The following is an 11,901-nucleotide window of genomic DNA, read 5'->3' on the forward strand; positions in this document are numbered from 1 at the left end:
AGTCACATCTTAAGTTAGCTAATATGAGTAAAATGCTAGCTAACCAGCTAACTAATGATTGAAATTAGCTGCCAATTAGCTACTAATTACTACAGAACAAAACCCCAGATTAGCTAGCTAGTTAGATAGTGTTCCGCTAACATTAGCTATGAAATGTAACTAGCTATATTGATGTAGATGAGCTAGCTAGTTAGATTGTGTTTGACAAAATTAGCCATCAAATGTAATTAGTTAGCTAACAATTGATGCAGATCAGCTACGTTTGCTATGAAATTTAACTCGATAGCTAATGATTGATGTGGATTAGCTAGTTAGTTTGCTGGCATTTCGCTAAGATCAGGTAACTCAAGATTTGACCACTATATGACACTTTTACAGGTCAGGAATTGTTTAACTGTCTTCAAAATTTGATTTTCTTTTCAGCATAGACCGCTATAGCACATATTATATCTAAGTACAGGAAACAGGACAGGGGAAAGTGGAACAAGGTTTCAAATGCGACAGGAATTAAAGAGGTTTAACTGAATCACTAGAGTCAAATTCCTTGTACACATACCAATAAAGCTGATTGTAATTCTGATTTGTTCTGATTTAAATTAATGTATACTAACAGTGTGGATGGTTTTGTTTCCTTCTTTGTAGAAAAAGACATTTGTGACATATGTTAGCTCTATTCTACGTGGTTTCTGGGACTTAAATTGCCATTTTTCTCACATTAGACACAGGATGGGAGTGATGTGTGATGTAGGAAACAATGACTGAAACCTTAAAACCTGCTCACCCCACACCAGCTCATACATGCACCCGCAAAAAAAAAAAAAAAAAAAAAAATGCAAACCACACACATACATATTCAAAAACAGCAAGCAGCATTTATCACAGTTAACCTCTCAGTACATGAGGCTGGTTAGTTAAAAACATTCATGAGTTTAGAAGAATGTGAACGCTGGAGGGACAGAAATGGAAAAAAACAGCAGGAAGGAAGCACTGAGTATTACATCAATGAAAAACTGATTTCTTTTGTCTGAGTCACATTGTGTGGGAGGCACATTGAGCTTGGCTGCTGTTAGAAGTTAGCATTAATGCACTCAGTGGTCACAGTGTGCTTTACCAAAATGCTGCAAAGATGAGAGGAAAAAGCTTCCTTCTTTCTTTTTTCTTATTTATCTATATATAAATTCAGTTTAGCAATAATCTTAGATTTTCCTTGCCTGTGTGAATAGGTTTAGATTATTTGAAGTTTCTTAATTTGTAGAATTACATGCAGTCTTGTGAAGCTATAAGTTTGATCTATTTATCCTGTGACAATTATGCAAAATGATGCAAGCTTGCACATGTGAATGACTTGATGAATTACAAATTTGTTTATTTGTAAATTTGTATAATGTTTATATTTGTGGACATACAGACTTGCAGGGCAGCCATTTTGTAATTTAAGAGAGATTTTGCAAAACTCTGTCCTGTTTTGTTCATTTTCCCCAAAATTTCCTACCAGCAGTCAAGTAAATCTTACTCCACAAATATAAAATAAAAACACTATAAAGCAGGTATGTTCATCAGTAAATAATATACTATTTTGATTGTTAATTGATGAAAATTAGAGCCCACAGCTGAGAACAAAAGATATCTGAGAAAAAAGATGAAAAATTTAAAGGATTGTGTCACATCCTCCTTCTTCTTCTCCCCCATCCGGTGACATCACAACAGCGGGGTGTCGTTCCGCGCTCTGATTGGTCAACTGGATGTAACAACCGCGCTGATTGGTTGAAAGATTGGCGCTCCTGAGCTTCTATTTTGAACATAAATACAAGCAGCTCCAGTCTCTTTTTCTCAGAAACCAGGGGGCTGTCAGAGAGGGAGTATCGCTGTGCTACAGCTCTCTGACAGAAACAACAACTATGTCGCTTTAGTACTTTCTTGTAGCAAGACTGAATCAAAGTTTTACTCCACACGGACGGAACCGCCGAGTCACTTCCAGCCGGTCTTTCGGATCGTAAATGTTTGGAATGTTTGTTGTTTTCTTAAATAGTTGCTACCTGAATGGTTAGCCTTCGGGTTAGCTTCAAGTTTGTACCGTCTTGCTAAAGTTCCGACCCGAAATTCAAACCGTCACTTCAAAACTACCGCAAAACAAATACCGTTTGCAGGATTAATACAAATTGGACAGCTTAAAGATGGAGTCGGCTCATGTTTTCGGCAGCACCAGTCCTGTAAACACCGTTCTGAAGAGTAGGCCCGATGGGATCCCTGGCCTTTCCTCGCTCTCTCTGCCCGAGCTGAGCACCAAGAACACGCACTGCAGGACCCTGTTCACCCCTGGACCCGCGACGGTGCTGTCTCCTGTCACCAATCTGGCTCAGGACATGAACAATTGGGCTGGACTCGGAGGGTATTAATATTAATAGTTTCTATTATTACATCTATCTGTATAAACTAACTGGAGCTGCTGTTTTTGCTGGCCTTGGACTTAATTTATTCCAACAGTTTCTTAGCATGCAAAGTCTGGTTTACTGTCCACATCACTAATTTATTTCCTTGTTAATCTTTTTCTCATGTAGCCAATGTGATACCCCCAAAAGGAGAAAACATGCACCCCTTGAGAAGGTTCCCTCCTTTGCTTCTGACGTCTCATCTGATGCTGGTGAGCCCCCCTCTGAAAAGCTATTGTCTGTGCTAATTGATGCTGTTAGAACTGATGCCTGAGGGCCTAATGTACATGTAGAGCATCTGATTTAAGTCATGCCCTTAACTTTAGATGTGGTCATGTCATAATTACTATAGTTAATGGTTGTTTTTTAGAGCTACAACAATGGATTGATTAATTGATCAACAAAACATTAATTTTGAACAATTCTGTTATTATCTTACTTCAGAATGCCAAATAGTCCTAATTGGAGCTGCATTAGGTGATAAATGTGTTATTTGTCAACTATTAAATTAGTCGCCCTCTGTATCTATCTAGCATGTCTAAATTGGTTTAGATGATTCAGATCAGTGGGATTTAAATTTGTGGCATTTTATACTAAAACTTTCTGATTTAAACTTCTCAAATTTTAATATTTCCTGGTTTCTTTAGTCTTCTTTGACAGTAAACTGAATATCTGTGGGCTTTGTTAAACTAAAGCAGCAACGATTAGTCAGTTAATTGATTAGTCGATCATCAGAAAATTAGCTGCCTGCAATTTTGAAAATTTTGTTTTTTCTCAGACATTATTCAAACAAAGTCAAAATATCAGCTGGATCCAGGTTCTTAAAAGTGTAAATTTGCTGTTTTTCTTTGTAATTTATGATGGTAAAAGATGGTTCTTTTGGTTTGACCGAAGAAGCTATTTGAAGATGTCACTTTGGATTCGGAAATTAGATTTTTACTGTGTAATCAATGAATCTTGAAAATAATAGCTAGCTGCAGGCTTGTGTCGAAAGGATCAACATTTTCTTACATTTTATGCAACAAACGACTCAGAAATCGATCAAAAAAGTGATTGACAGATTATCAGTAATGATTACTTGCAGCCCTAGTCGTAATCCATTGGTATTCAGCTGGTTGTTGGTGCCAGTTTCTCATCCTGTGCTGTGCCACCTGATGCTTATATTGATCTGTGACACAAATCTCTTTTCTCTAGGCCTCGGCATGGATCCCCCAAGCCCCATGGATGCTGTTGAAATGGAGGACACGTAAGTTGCACTGTCCTCATCATGTCTGTTCTAATCAATCAGCCTGTGAGATGTGCCCCTCGGCCTACCCCCAACTACCACCACCACCTCCTCCTTTCCCCCCAGCCTCCACCCTGCGCTTGGGCTCAGCTGAGCCAAGCACAATTTCTCATCTGTAGGATTATAGTTTCTACCGTTAGCTTTAAGGTGGCAGCTTCACTCATTTTGCTAAGAAGATTAGCTGATAAGGGAACGCTTAGGATGTAACTTTCTTTAAGTTACCAAGTGAAAAATGCATTGAATTTTATGGAATTGGCTAATAGTTGTTGTGCAGAAGTGATCCTAAACATTAAGACTAGTTTGTTAAAACCCTTGTCAGCACAAGGACTGGTTATCTTGATCAGTTTGTCTGCATACCCATGTCTTGCTAATCTTGGGTGGCCCTTTTCTTAATTCTCAGTTGGGCGAGTCTCTGCAGACATCTGTCGCCGTCTGATGTGCGAGTTCCTTTACAGCAGCATTTGGTCCTCAAGACCTCATTCACCTCCTTTACAGCTGCTCGGTTGCTAGGACTCTTCAGGCTGGGGGTGGACGTGCCCCGCGCTTGGGTTTATTGATAGCCCACCCCCTCTGGGTTTTGGCACACTCTTCCTATGCAGTGTTATTTCAATAGTAAAAGGGGGGCTGGAGTTTTTTCTGCGTCAGGGTGATTGAAATGAGGGCACCCCCACAGAACAACTGCCCCCCTCTTCTTCTGGTCTGCATTGAATGGGACACGCTCTCTCCTCGACAAACAAAGGGCCCTTGCAGAAAAGGGGTTGGCGGCGTTGGCTCCAGCAGGCATATGGTAGATTAGCTGATCTCTGCATCCCTTCTTCTGAACTCCCTCCCCCCAAACATTGAGCTCTCCACTCATTTAGCATACAGGTGGGCATCACTCCAGAGCAAAGACCACCTCTTGCCTCTTTGCATTCAACCAACTTCCTCTAGTCCAACCGTTCCTCTCACTTCTCTCAATAGAGCTGCAGGTTCTTTGTCTCTGTAGTTTATGAGCGCAAGGTGTTCTCTGACTGGCAGTGAGGCCTTACAGACACTTTTCTTTCTCAGATTTTATTTTAAGATGTTACTCTTCATTGTGGCTGAAATAGAGCTGCAACAATTAGTTGTAAACAATATGATAATCAATTAGTTGTTTGACTCATTTTTCAAGCAAAAATGTTTAACATTTGCTCTTTAATGTAAGGATCCACTGCTTCTCTTTGCTTCTCTTTCCTGAATCTATGCCCTTACTGTCATTTACTTTTTCAAATTCTTCTCTAAAAAGACATGGTATCATGTGTGCTATCACACAAAGCTGTATTATCTTTAAGGTTTGGACATGTGCCATACATGGGAAGGAGAGAATAAATTTACTGGGTGAATGTCTGATTCTGCCTTTGATTATGATTATTAAATTCGAATGATCATTGCAATCAATTCTCTGTTTACAGTTAAAATTGTGACACCCCTAGTCGCAGCCCCATCTTTTTTTCGCACACAGTTGAAATATGTTTATATTTCAAACCTTTTTCGACTAATTTTGGTTGATTTGTCATGTTTTCTGTTACAGATTTGAAAAGGCCATTCAACAGTCGAGCAGACTTGTCAACGAGTAAGTCGCTCTCTAGTCAGTAACCTAAAATCATTAACTGGTGTGGGATGTTATTGCCTCTCCTGATTTGAAGCATATTGCTCTCCAGGGAGTCTTTAACTCCTCAAATTAAAACGGTCTGAGTGTTAATTTGATTTGTACTGACTTCAGTTCCTTCCTCTTTTCTATCCATTACAGGAAAATGCCAATTCGAAGAATCAACTCATTGCCAGTAAGCAGATTTGTTGTGTTTTTGTTTACAGTCCTGCTTGTATTATTTTAATTAGTCAAGTTTCTTTGGCAGATGTTCAGGGCTGACAGATGCTGTAAGAATTGTTCTTAATCAGGCTGTCAAACATCCAAAAAGGACAAATAATCCCATTTCAGAATATCCCTCCAGAGGAGTTTAACACAAAAGAATCATGAAACAGACAAGGGATAGGAGAATTAAGTTGTTGTTGTTGTTTTTTTTAAGAATCCCAACTGACTTTTAAGCATCATAATAAAATAAACATCAAACTTGCAGCTCGGTTTAGACAACATAATTTTGTCCTGGGGCCAATTTTTCATATTTAATAAGTTGAAACGGTGTAAACTTAACCACAGGTCAGCTGGTTTACGGTTGCTGACTGGATCCCCTCTTCTCTCCTCCCTCAGCTCCACCTCCAGTCAGTCAGTCCGTCTCTGAAGGGACAGGAAACAGATTCTCACCGCTACGGAATATTCGGCCAACAACCCTCCCAAATCATGGCCTCCTCTCAATGCGAAAACAAGGAGAACATGCCAGAGGTCAGTGCTGTAGTTTGTCGGTGGTTCCTGTGAACATAATACAACTCAAAATCCATGTGCACACATTTGAGATATTTTCAGTCGGTTTGTAGTCGTTGAAGAAATAAATGAATTACCATAACACGTTTAAATTACAAATATGAAACAAAATCAAAATTTCCTCTTTTTTTTATTGCAAGCACTTTACTATGCTATAGGATACTACTTTATTGGAATAGATATATGTTCAAAATCTGACTGTAACTATCTGAAATACTTAGAAAGCCAAATTGTTGCCTTGGCAAAGGCATTTCATCATTTGGCTTAAAGTTTTGAATAATGTTAGGGTTTTATTTTGTCACTCACATACACTTACGGTTTAACAGATAATGAATGCCTGCAGAAATATTGTCGTACAGCAACAGATTGAGTTACTTTGAAAAATTAACTTTGAAAATCATCGATTCACTCTGTAAAAATGTTTCTTGTTTCAGGAGGGCTTCGAATTCAAGAAACCAACCAAGCCGGTCTCACGGAGCCGCGTGCGCTCCTTCAACAGCGGCCAGTTAAAGGAAGCGTTCGCCCGCCGTCCCAGCTCAGCGCCAGCCCTCATGGTGTGTAAACATGTGAAGGATGCATTTCGGCGCTTGAACTTGTCCTAGAAAGATGCTAACTCTCCTCATCTTTTTTTCTCCCCTGTCCAGCTCTCTTCACCTCCTCCAGTCCAGCAGCTTGACTTTGACTCCAGCCCCATGTTCCTGAGACGCTCCTCCCTCACCTCGTCTCTAAACGACGACGAAGACGACGGCTTCCTGGACGTCCTTGATGACAACATGGAGGTGAGGCCTCATCACCTAACAGACATGAATTACATTTCTCAGCTGGAAATTTCCTGAATCCCTCTGAGAATATCTGAAAAAACTCCTTGCAGTGGGAGAATTCAGGAGATCATACTTTTACATTAAAGATCCATATTATTTTTCCGTACTATATTTGTCTGACAACACTGCCTTACCACCTACAGAACGACGCAGGGATACCGATGGGAATGGCCAGCTTGCTCACCGCCCCGCTGGTGTCTGAAAGCACAGCAGAAGACTCTGTAAGTGTGAATCAAAGAACTGAAATGGTTACTTTTCAGAGTTGTATTCATACCGTCTTCATTAGGCATCTTATTTTCAGCTCACAAAATGCAAACAGAGTTTTGAGTTGAATCGTTGTTGTCTCCTTCAGCCTGTGATTCGCTGCCGGCCGCGGAGCCTGTTTCGCTCCCCCTCCATGCCCAGTCCGGTGTCCCGTCCCTCCGTGAAGCGTCCCGACTGCTCCCGAGACGAAAACACGCCAGTCAGGGTGAAGAGGCGACGCAGCCTGGCAGGAACGCAGGTCACCACTCTGGAACAAAACCCCGAATCCCCAAGAACGGTGAGTCCAGGGCTCGACACGTTTTATTGACCAAAACTGAAAATATGTTTGGCAAGACTTATATTTTTAGTAATTAAAGTATGCAGTTACACATCAGCTTAATAATAAAAATGTTTAAAAGCGTTATTACAGTAACAAACAAAATTCTCTGTAGTTGATGTTTTATCTGATACTTTACAGAGTTTGAATCTCAAGTATTAACAGTTAATATGTCTAGCTTTTAATTCCTGGTGTACAAAATACAGGCCTACAATGAGCAATAATCTTCCTTATCAATTAATCTGTATCATTTTCTCGAGTAATCGATTGGTTGTTTGGTCCATAAAATGTCATAACATGGTGAAAAAGAGTTGATGCCTGTTTTGCAAAGCTCAAGGTTGTGTCCTCTAATGTCAACCCAAAGTTTAATTTTATAGTGGAGTGAAGAAACCAGAAAATATTCATGCATTTACAAGCTGTAATCAGAGAATTTTAACTTTTTCCTAATTTAAAAATGACTCTGTGATTCATGGTAGTTGGCACTTAATTTAATGGTTCACATCTAATCGACTAATTTTCACAGCTGTTGTTTTGTTGTTCACAGATCCCTCAAATGAATCCAGTATGTCACTGTCTGCTGGTTTATCTGTTCTCTCCCTTCCAAATTCGCACATTCATTTGTGATGTTGACGTATTTGTCGAACTTTTCACCCCACAGTGAAACAACTTACTTTGCTTTGCCGTTGTCTGTAAAGTAGATGAACACACAAACGCACATTCAGTGTTGTCTGGTTCAGATTCCGACTGAAACAGCGGTATTTTAAATGTTACTATTTGGGCTGCTAGTAACTGTTTTCATTATGGATTCATTTGCCATTGTCAGAATTAATTGTTTATGGTTTAGTTTATAAAATCTTGAAATGGTCATCCGAATATCCAAAACACAGATTGCCTCTTTGGTCAACAAACAAAAAAACCCCCAAAACTCTAATTAGTGGTACATTATTAAAATAGTTGGCTAATTTCTTTCATTTGACTTTTGCACCTCTAATCACAAATGTAACAAAGTAAAAAAATATTCGGTTGTCTGTTTCTCAAAATGGCGACAGGACTGTGGGAATTCAGGTCATAAATGTTTCTCGCTGTATCAAGAGATCAGTTAAACAGGCAACCGGAAATCAATATCCAGTATTGATCAGTTCCTAGTTGAAAAGGGTCTTATTTAACAGAGGTGTAGAGTTGAGCTTAAATGTTTGAGTCGAAGGCTGAAAAGATCTTTGAGTCGGTCACATATCGAGTTAATAGCTGGTGTGATGATGTCACTTGATCGCCTTTTGGAATGCAGAAAGTGATTTTAAACAAAAGCGCAGGCCTGCGAGGATAAAACCGCAGCATAAAAAGTGACCATCTGTCACCTCCTCGGTGGAAGTGGAGAAATGTCTTTTGAAACATCCTCGGGGGCCGAGTCGGCTATTGTCACCGGCTTTACATCCGATCTCAAATTACTTAATTTTCTCCTCGACTGCCTCCTTAACGTCTTCTCTCCTTTCTTTTCCTTCCAGGGCTGCTCCCTGCTCCACAGGTCCAAGTCCTTCTGCCAGACAGAGATTGAAAAGCTGCTGGACGGCGAGGACGGTTCTAATGAGCTGATAGGAGATTTCACCAAGGTAAGAAAGGCAGCTGTGTTTCTTACACTAATAACTTAATTATGTTAAATTACTCTTCTAATCCAATTGCCTTCTTTACTCTTCTAGCCTTTTGTACTACCCACAGTGGACGGCAAACATCAAGACCTCAAGTACATCACCCCAGAGACGGTGAGTAGAGGCGCGACTGTTGAATTCTCTCCCCGTTTGTGTATGAAAATAGAACAAAATACAAAATGTTTAGTGTTTGGCTAATGTAAGTTGACAAAATTTAGTAATAAATTGTGTTCTTTGTGGTGCTCAGATGGTACAAGCTGTGTCTGGACAGTTTAATCATCTAGTGGAGCGACTTATTGTCATTGACTGTCGCTACCCCTACGAGTTTGAGGGAGGACACATCAAGGTGAGTGAAAATCTCCAAATACATTTTTATTAAATCACAAAGAAAATCCATGTTATGACAGTCAAATATTTCTAATTCCCCTCAGAAGTCACAGCTAGCTTTGAGGCCTTTGTTTCTTTGTTGATACTGCAAGTCTCTGAGAGCAATAAAATAAAAGTTTGATGCTAGCTCCCCTGGATAATGGAGGATTTACTGGTGTTTTTAAACCAGTTCATGTACTTGTGTTAGTCAGTATGTCTGCCATCATTTCAGAGTTTTGTTAGAACTCAAAATTCTCTGCCTCAGTTCCTGTGCTTTATGAATTAATTGTTTGGGTTCCTGTCTGTCATCTCAGGGAGCTCTGAACCTGCACCAGGAGGACCAGGTGGAGGACTTCCTCCTCAAAACGCCGATCATCCCGTCCTGCCCGGACAAGCGCGTCGTCATCATCTTCCACTGCGAGTTCTCATCGGAGCGCGGACCTCGAATGTGCCGCTTTGTCAGGGAGCGTGACCGCGCCATGAACGAGTATCCCAAACTCCACTACCCCGAACTCTACATCCTAAAGGGCGGATACAAAGATTTCTACTACGACTTTAAGGTTAGCTTACTCAAATTGGACTTGATTTTGTCACATGAAGGGATAATTTTGTTGTGGCCTCAAGCCACTTTTCATCAAAGAATAAGAATTTTGTGAGTAATCTTCCCACATGATATTGTTTGAATGAAACCCCCCCGATGGCTCTTCAGTCCTTTGAACTTGTCTCGTTCTCTTCCTGCCCACACAGATACAATGTGAACCTCAGTCCTACCGGCCCATGCACCACGAGGACTTCAAGGAGGACCTGAGGAAGTTCCGCCTCAAGAGTCGTACCTGGGCCGGGGAGCGCAGCAAGAGAGACATGTACAGCCGGCTGAAGAAGCTGTGAGCGCCTCCTCGTCCTCTAAAACTGCCTCCAAAACACACTGCCTCCCCTCCCCCCGAACAGACTGAGTACACACTCCTCTCAGAGCCCGAGGCCTCGCCCCACCAATGAGGAAACACCTTTTGGATTGAGCCAACGGAAGGGGATTTTATAAAAAAAAAAAAGTTTGATTCAACTATAGCAAAGTTAGTTATTTATGCAAATTTAAAGAGGGAGAGACATGAACTGATGATCATTGTGGTGCAGTGAACAAATTCAGTAAGGTGATCTGAAACAATGTGATCGTTTTTAAAAACCACTTGGACCTGCTGCCTGTTTTACCGTTTTTATTGTTGTTTGTTTTGTTTTTTGTTTTTTTATTCGGCTGGCTTTTGCGGCACAAATCACTGCCAGATTGCAATAATCCAACGAAAACACACTGCCAGGTCAGAAGTTTCAGTCTCCTCGCTGGATATTTTTGTTTTTTATTTTGCATTTGTCATGTCCCACCTTTATTTAAGCACTTAATTTAAATAACTTGAATTGGTGAGGTGCTTCTATTTTATACTGCTTTTTTCAGTAATTTTTTAAATGAGTTGTTTACCCCCATTTACAAAAAGATTTGTTTATTCCCAAAATGCAAATTGGAAATTTTAATGACAACTTGTAAATTATAAGATTAATGCAGAGCTTTTTTCTTTTCTCCTTCCTGATCAGTTGCAATACAAGCTAACTCTTTGTTTCTTTTTTTTGTTCCTCGGTCAGAAGATACCAAAGCAAACCAACTACCTGTTAACTTTGCAGTGAGATTTTTCTGATGCTGCAGGTCAGCAAGTGTGAGAGGATTTTTGATCTAAAGGAAAACACTGTCTTTGTTTTGCTTTGAGTCCTTTTAATTTTGAGAGAGAAAATGTCTCCCCCCCTCCTGCAAAACTAATGATGTCAGTTTATAACGATTGGGGTGGTTTAAATATTTTGGTACAGGCTCGTGGGGGAGCTGCTGAAATAAAGAGCCAATGTGTGTTCAAGTGTGACGTACAGAATCTTTTTTTTTTTTTTTTTGAGAGTATTTCATTTTTGTGCTGTGAATGTATCCTTGTGTGGGATCCTGTATCGGGACAATAAATAGACATTTTCAGATCAGTCATTTTGACATGAAATAGGATAAACAACAATGGGTGTTATCATTGATATTAATTAAGGTTCAGGTCAAACAGAGCTGAGCCAGTATGCAGAACAGCAGCATCCTGACTCTAAGTATTTGTGTAAAAATGTACTTTGAGTACAAGTCTTATTTTTAATCCACTGTGGGTGTTTGGAACATGTGTTGAGCACCTTCCACTATTTTATGACATTTCATAGACTTAAAAAATGACTTTAAAAAGTCAACCAATTAAATAATTGATTTGATTAACTGATTTCCTTTTATTTCTGTCAAGCACAAAAAGTGCCCGACCTTCATGGGTTTATGACACCAAATACAGCTGCAGTGTTCAAACATTTTCCTTTCAGTAC

At 40.0% G+C, this 11,901-nt stretch overlaps 1 protein-coding gene across 1 annotated transcript; it reads left to right on the forward strand.

Annotated features, from left to right (window-relative positions):
* The first annotated feature begins 1,824 nt into the window (after positions 1-1,824).
* Positions 1,825-11,533, forward strand: cdc25b (cell division cycle 25B). Its single transcript, XM_084742402.1, has 15 exons — positions 1,825-2,389; positions 2,559-2,641; positions 3,624-3,675; positions 5,264-5,305; positions 5,483-5,516; positions 5,942-6,073; positions 6,547-6,666; positions 6,757-6,891; positions 7,077-7,154; positions 7,286-7,474; positions 9,016-9,120; positions 9,208-9,270; positions 9,404-9,502; positions 9,837-10,082; positions 10,270-11,533. Exons 1-15 carry the CDS (start codon positions 2,175-2,177, stop codon positions 10,408-10,410), a joined length of 1,734 nt encoding a protein of 577 aa, XP_084598528.1. The 5' UTR covers positions 1,825-2,174; the 3' UTR covers positions 10,411-11,533.
* The last annotated feature ends 368 nt before the right edge of the window (positions 11,534-11,901 follow it).

The sequence above is a fragment of the Lutjanus erythropterus genome, chromosome 18, assembly GCF_056507025.1.
Source record: "Lutjanus erythropterus isolate fLutEry1 chromosome 18, fLutEry1.hap2, whole genome shotgun sequence".
In the NCBI taxonomy this organism is placed as follows: Eukaryota; Metazoa; Chordata; class Actinopteri; order Lutjaniformes; family Lutjanidae; genus Lutjanus; species Lutjanus erythropterus.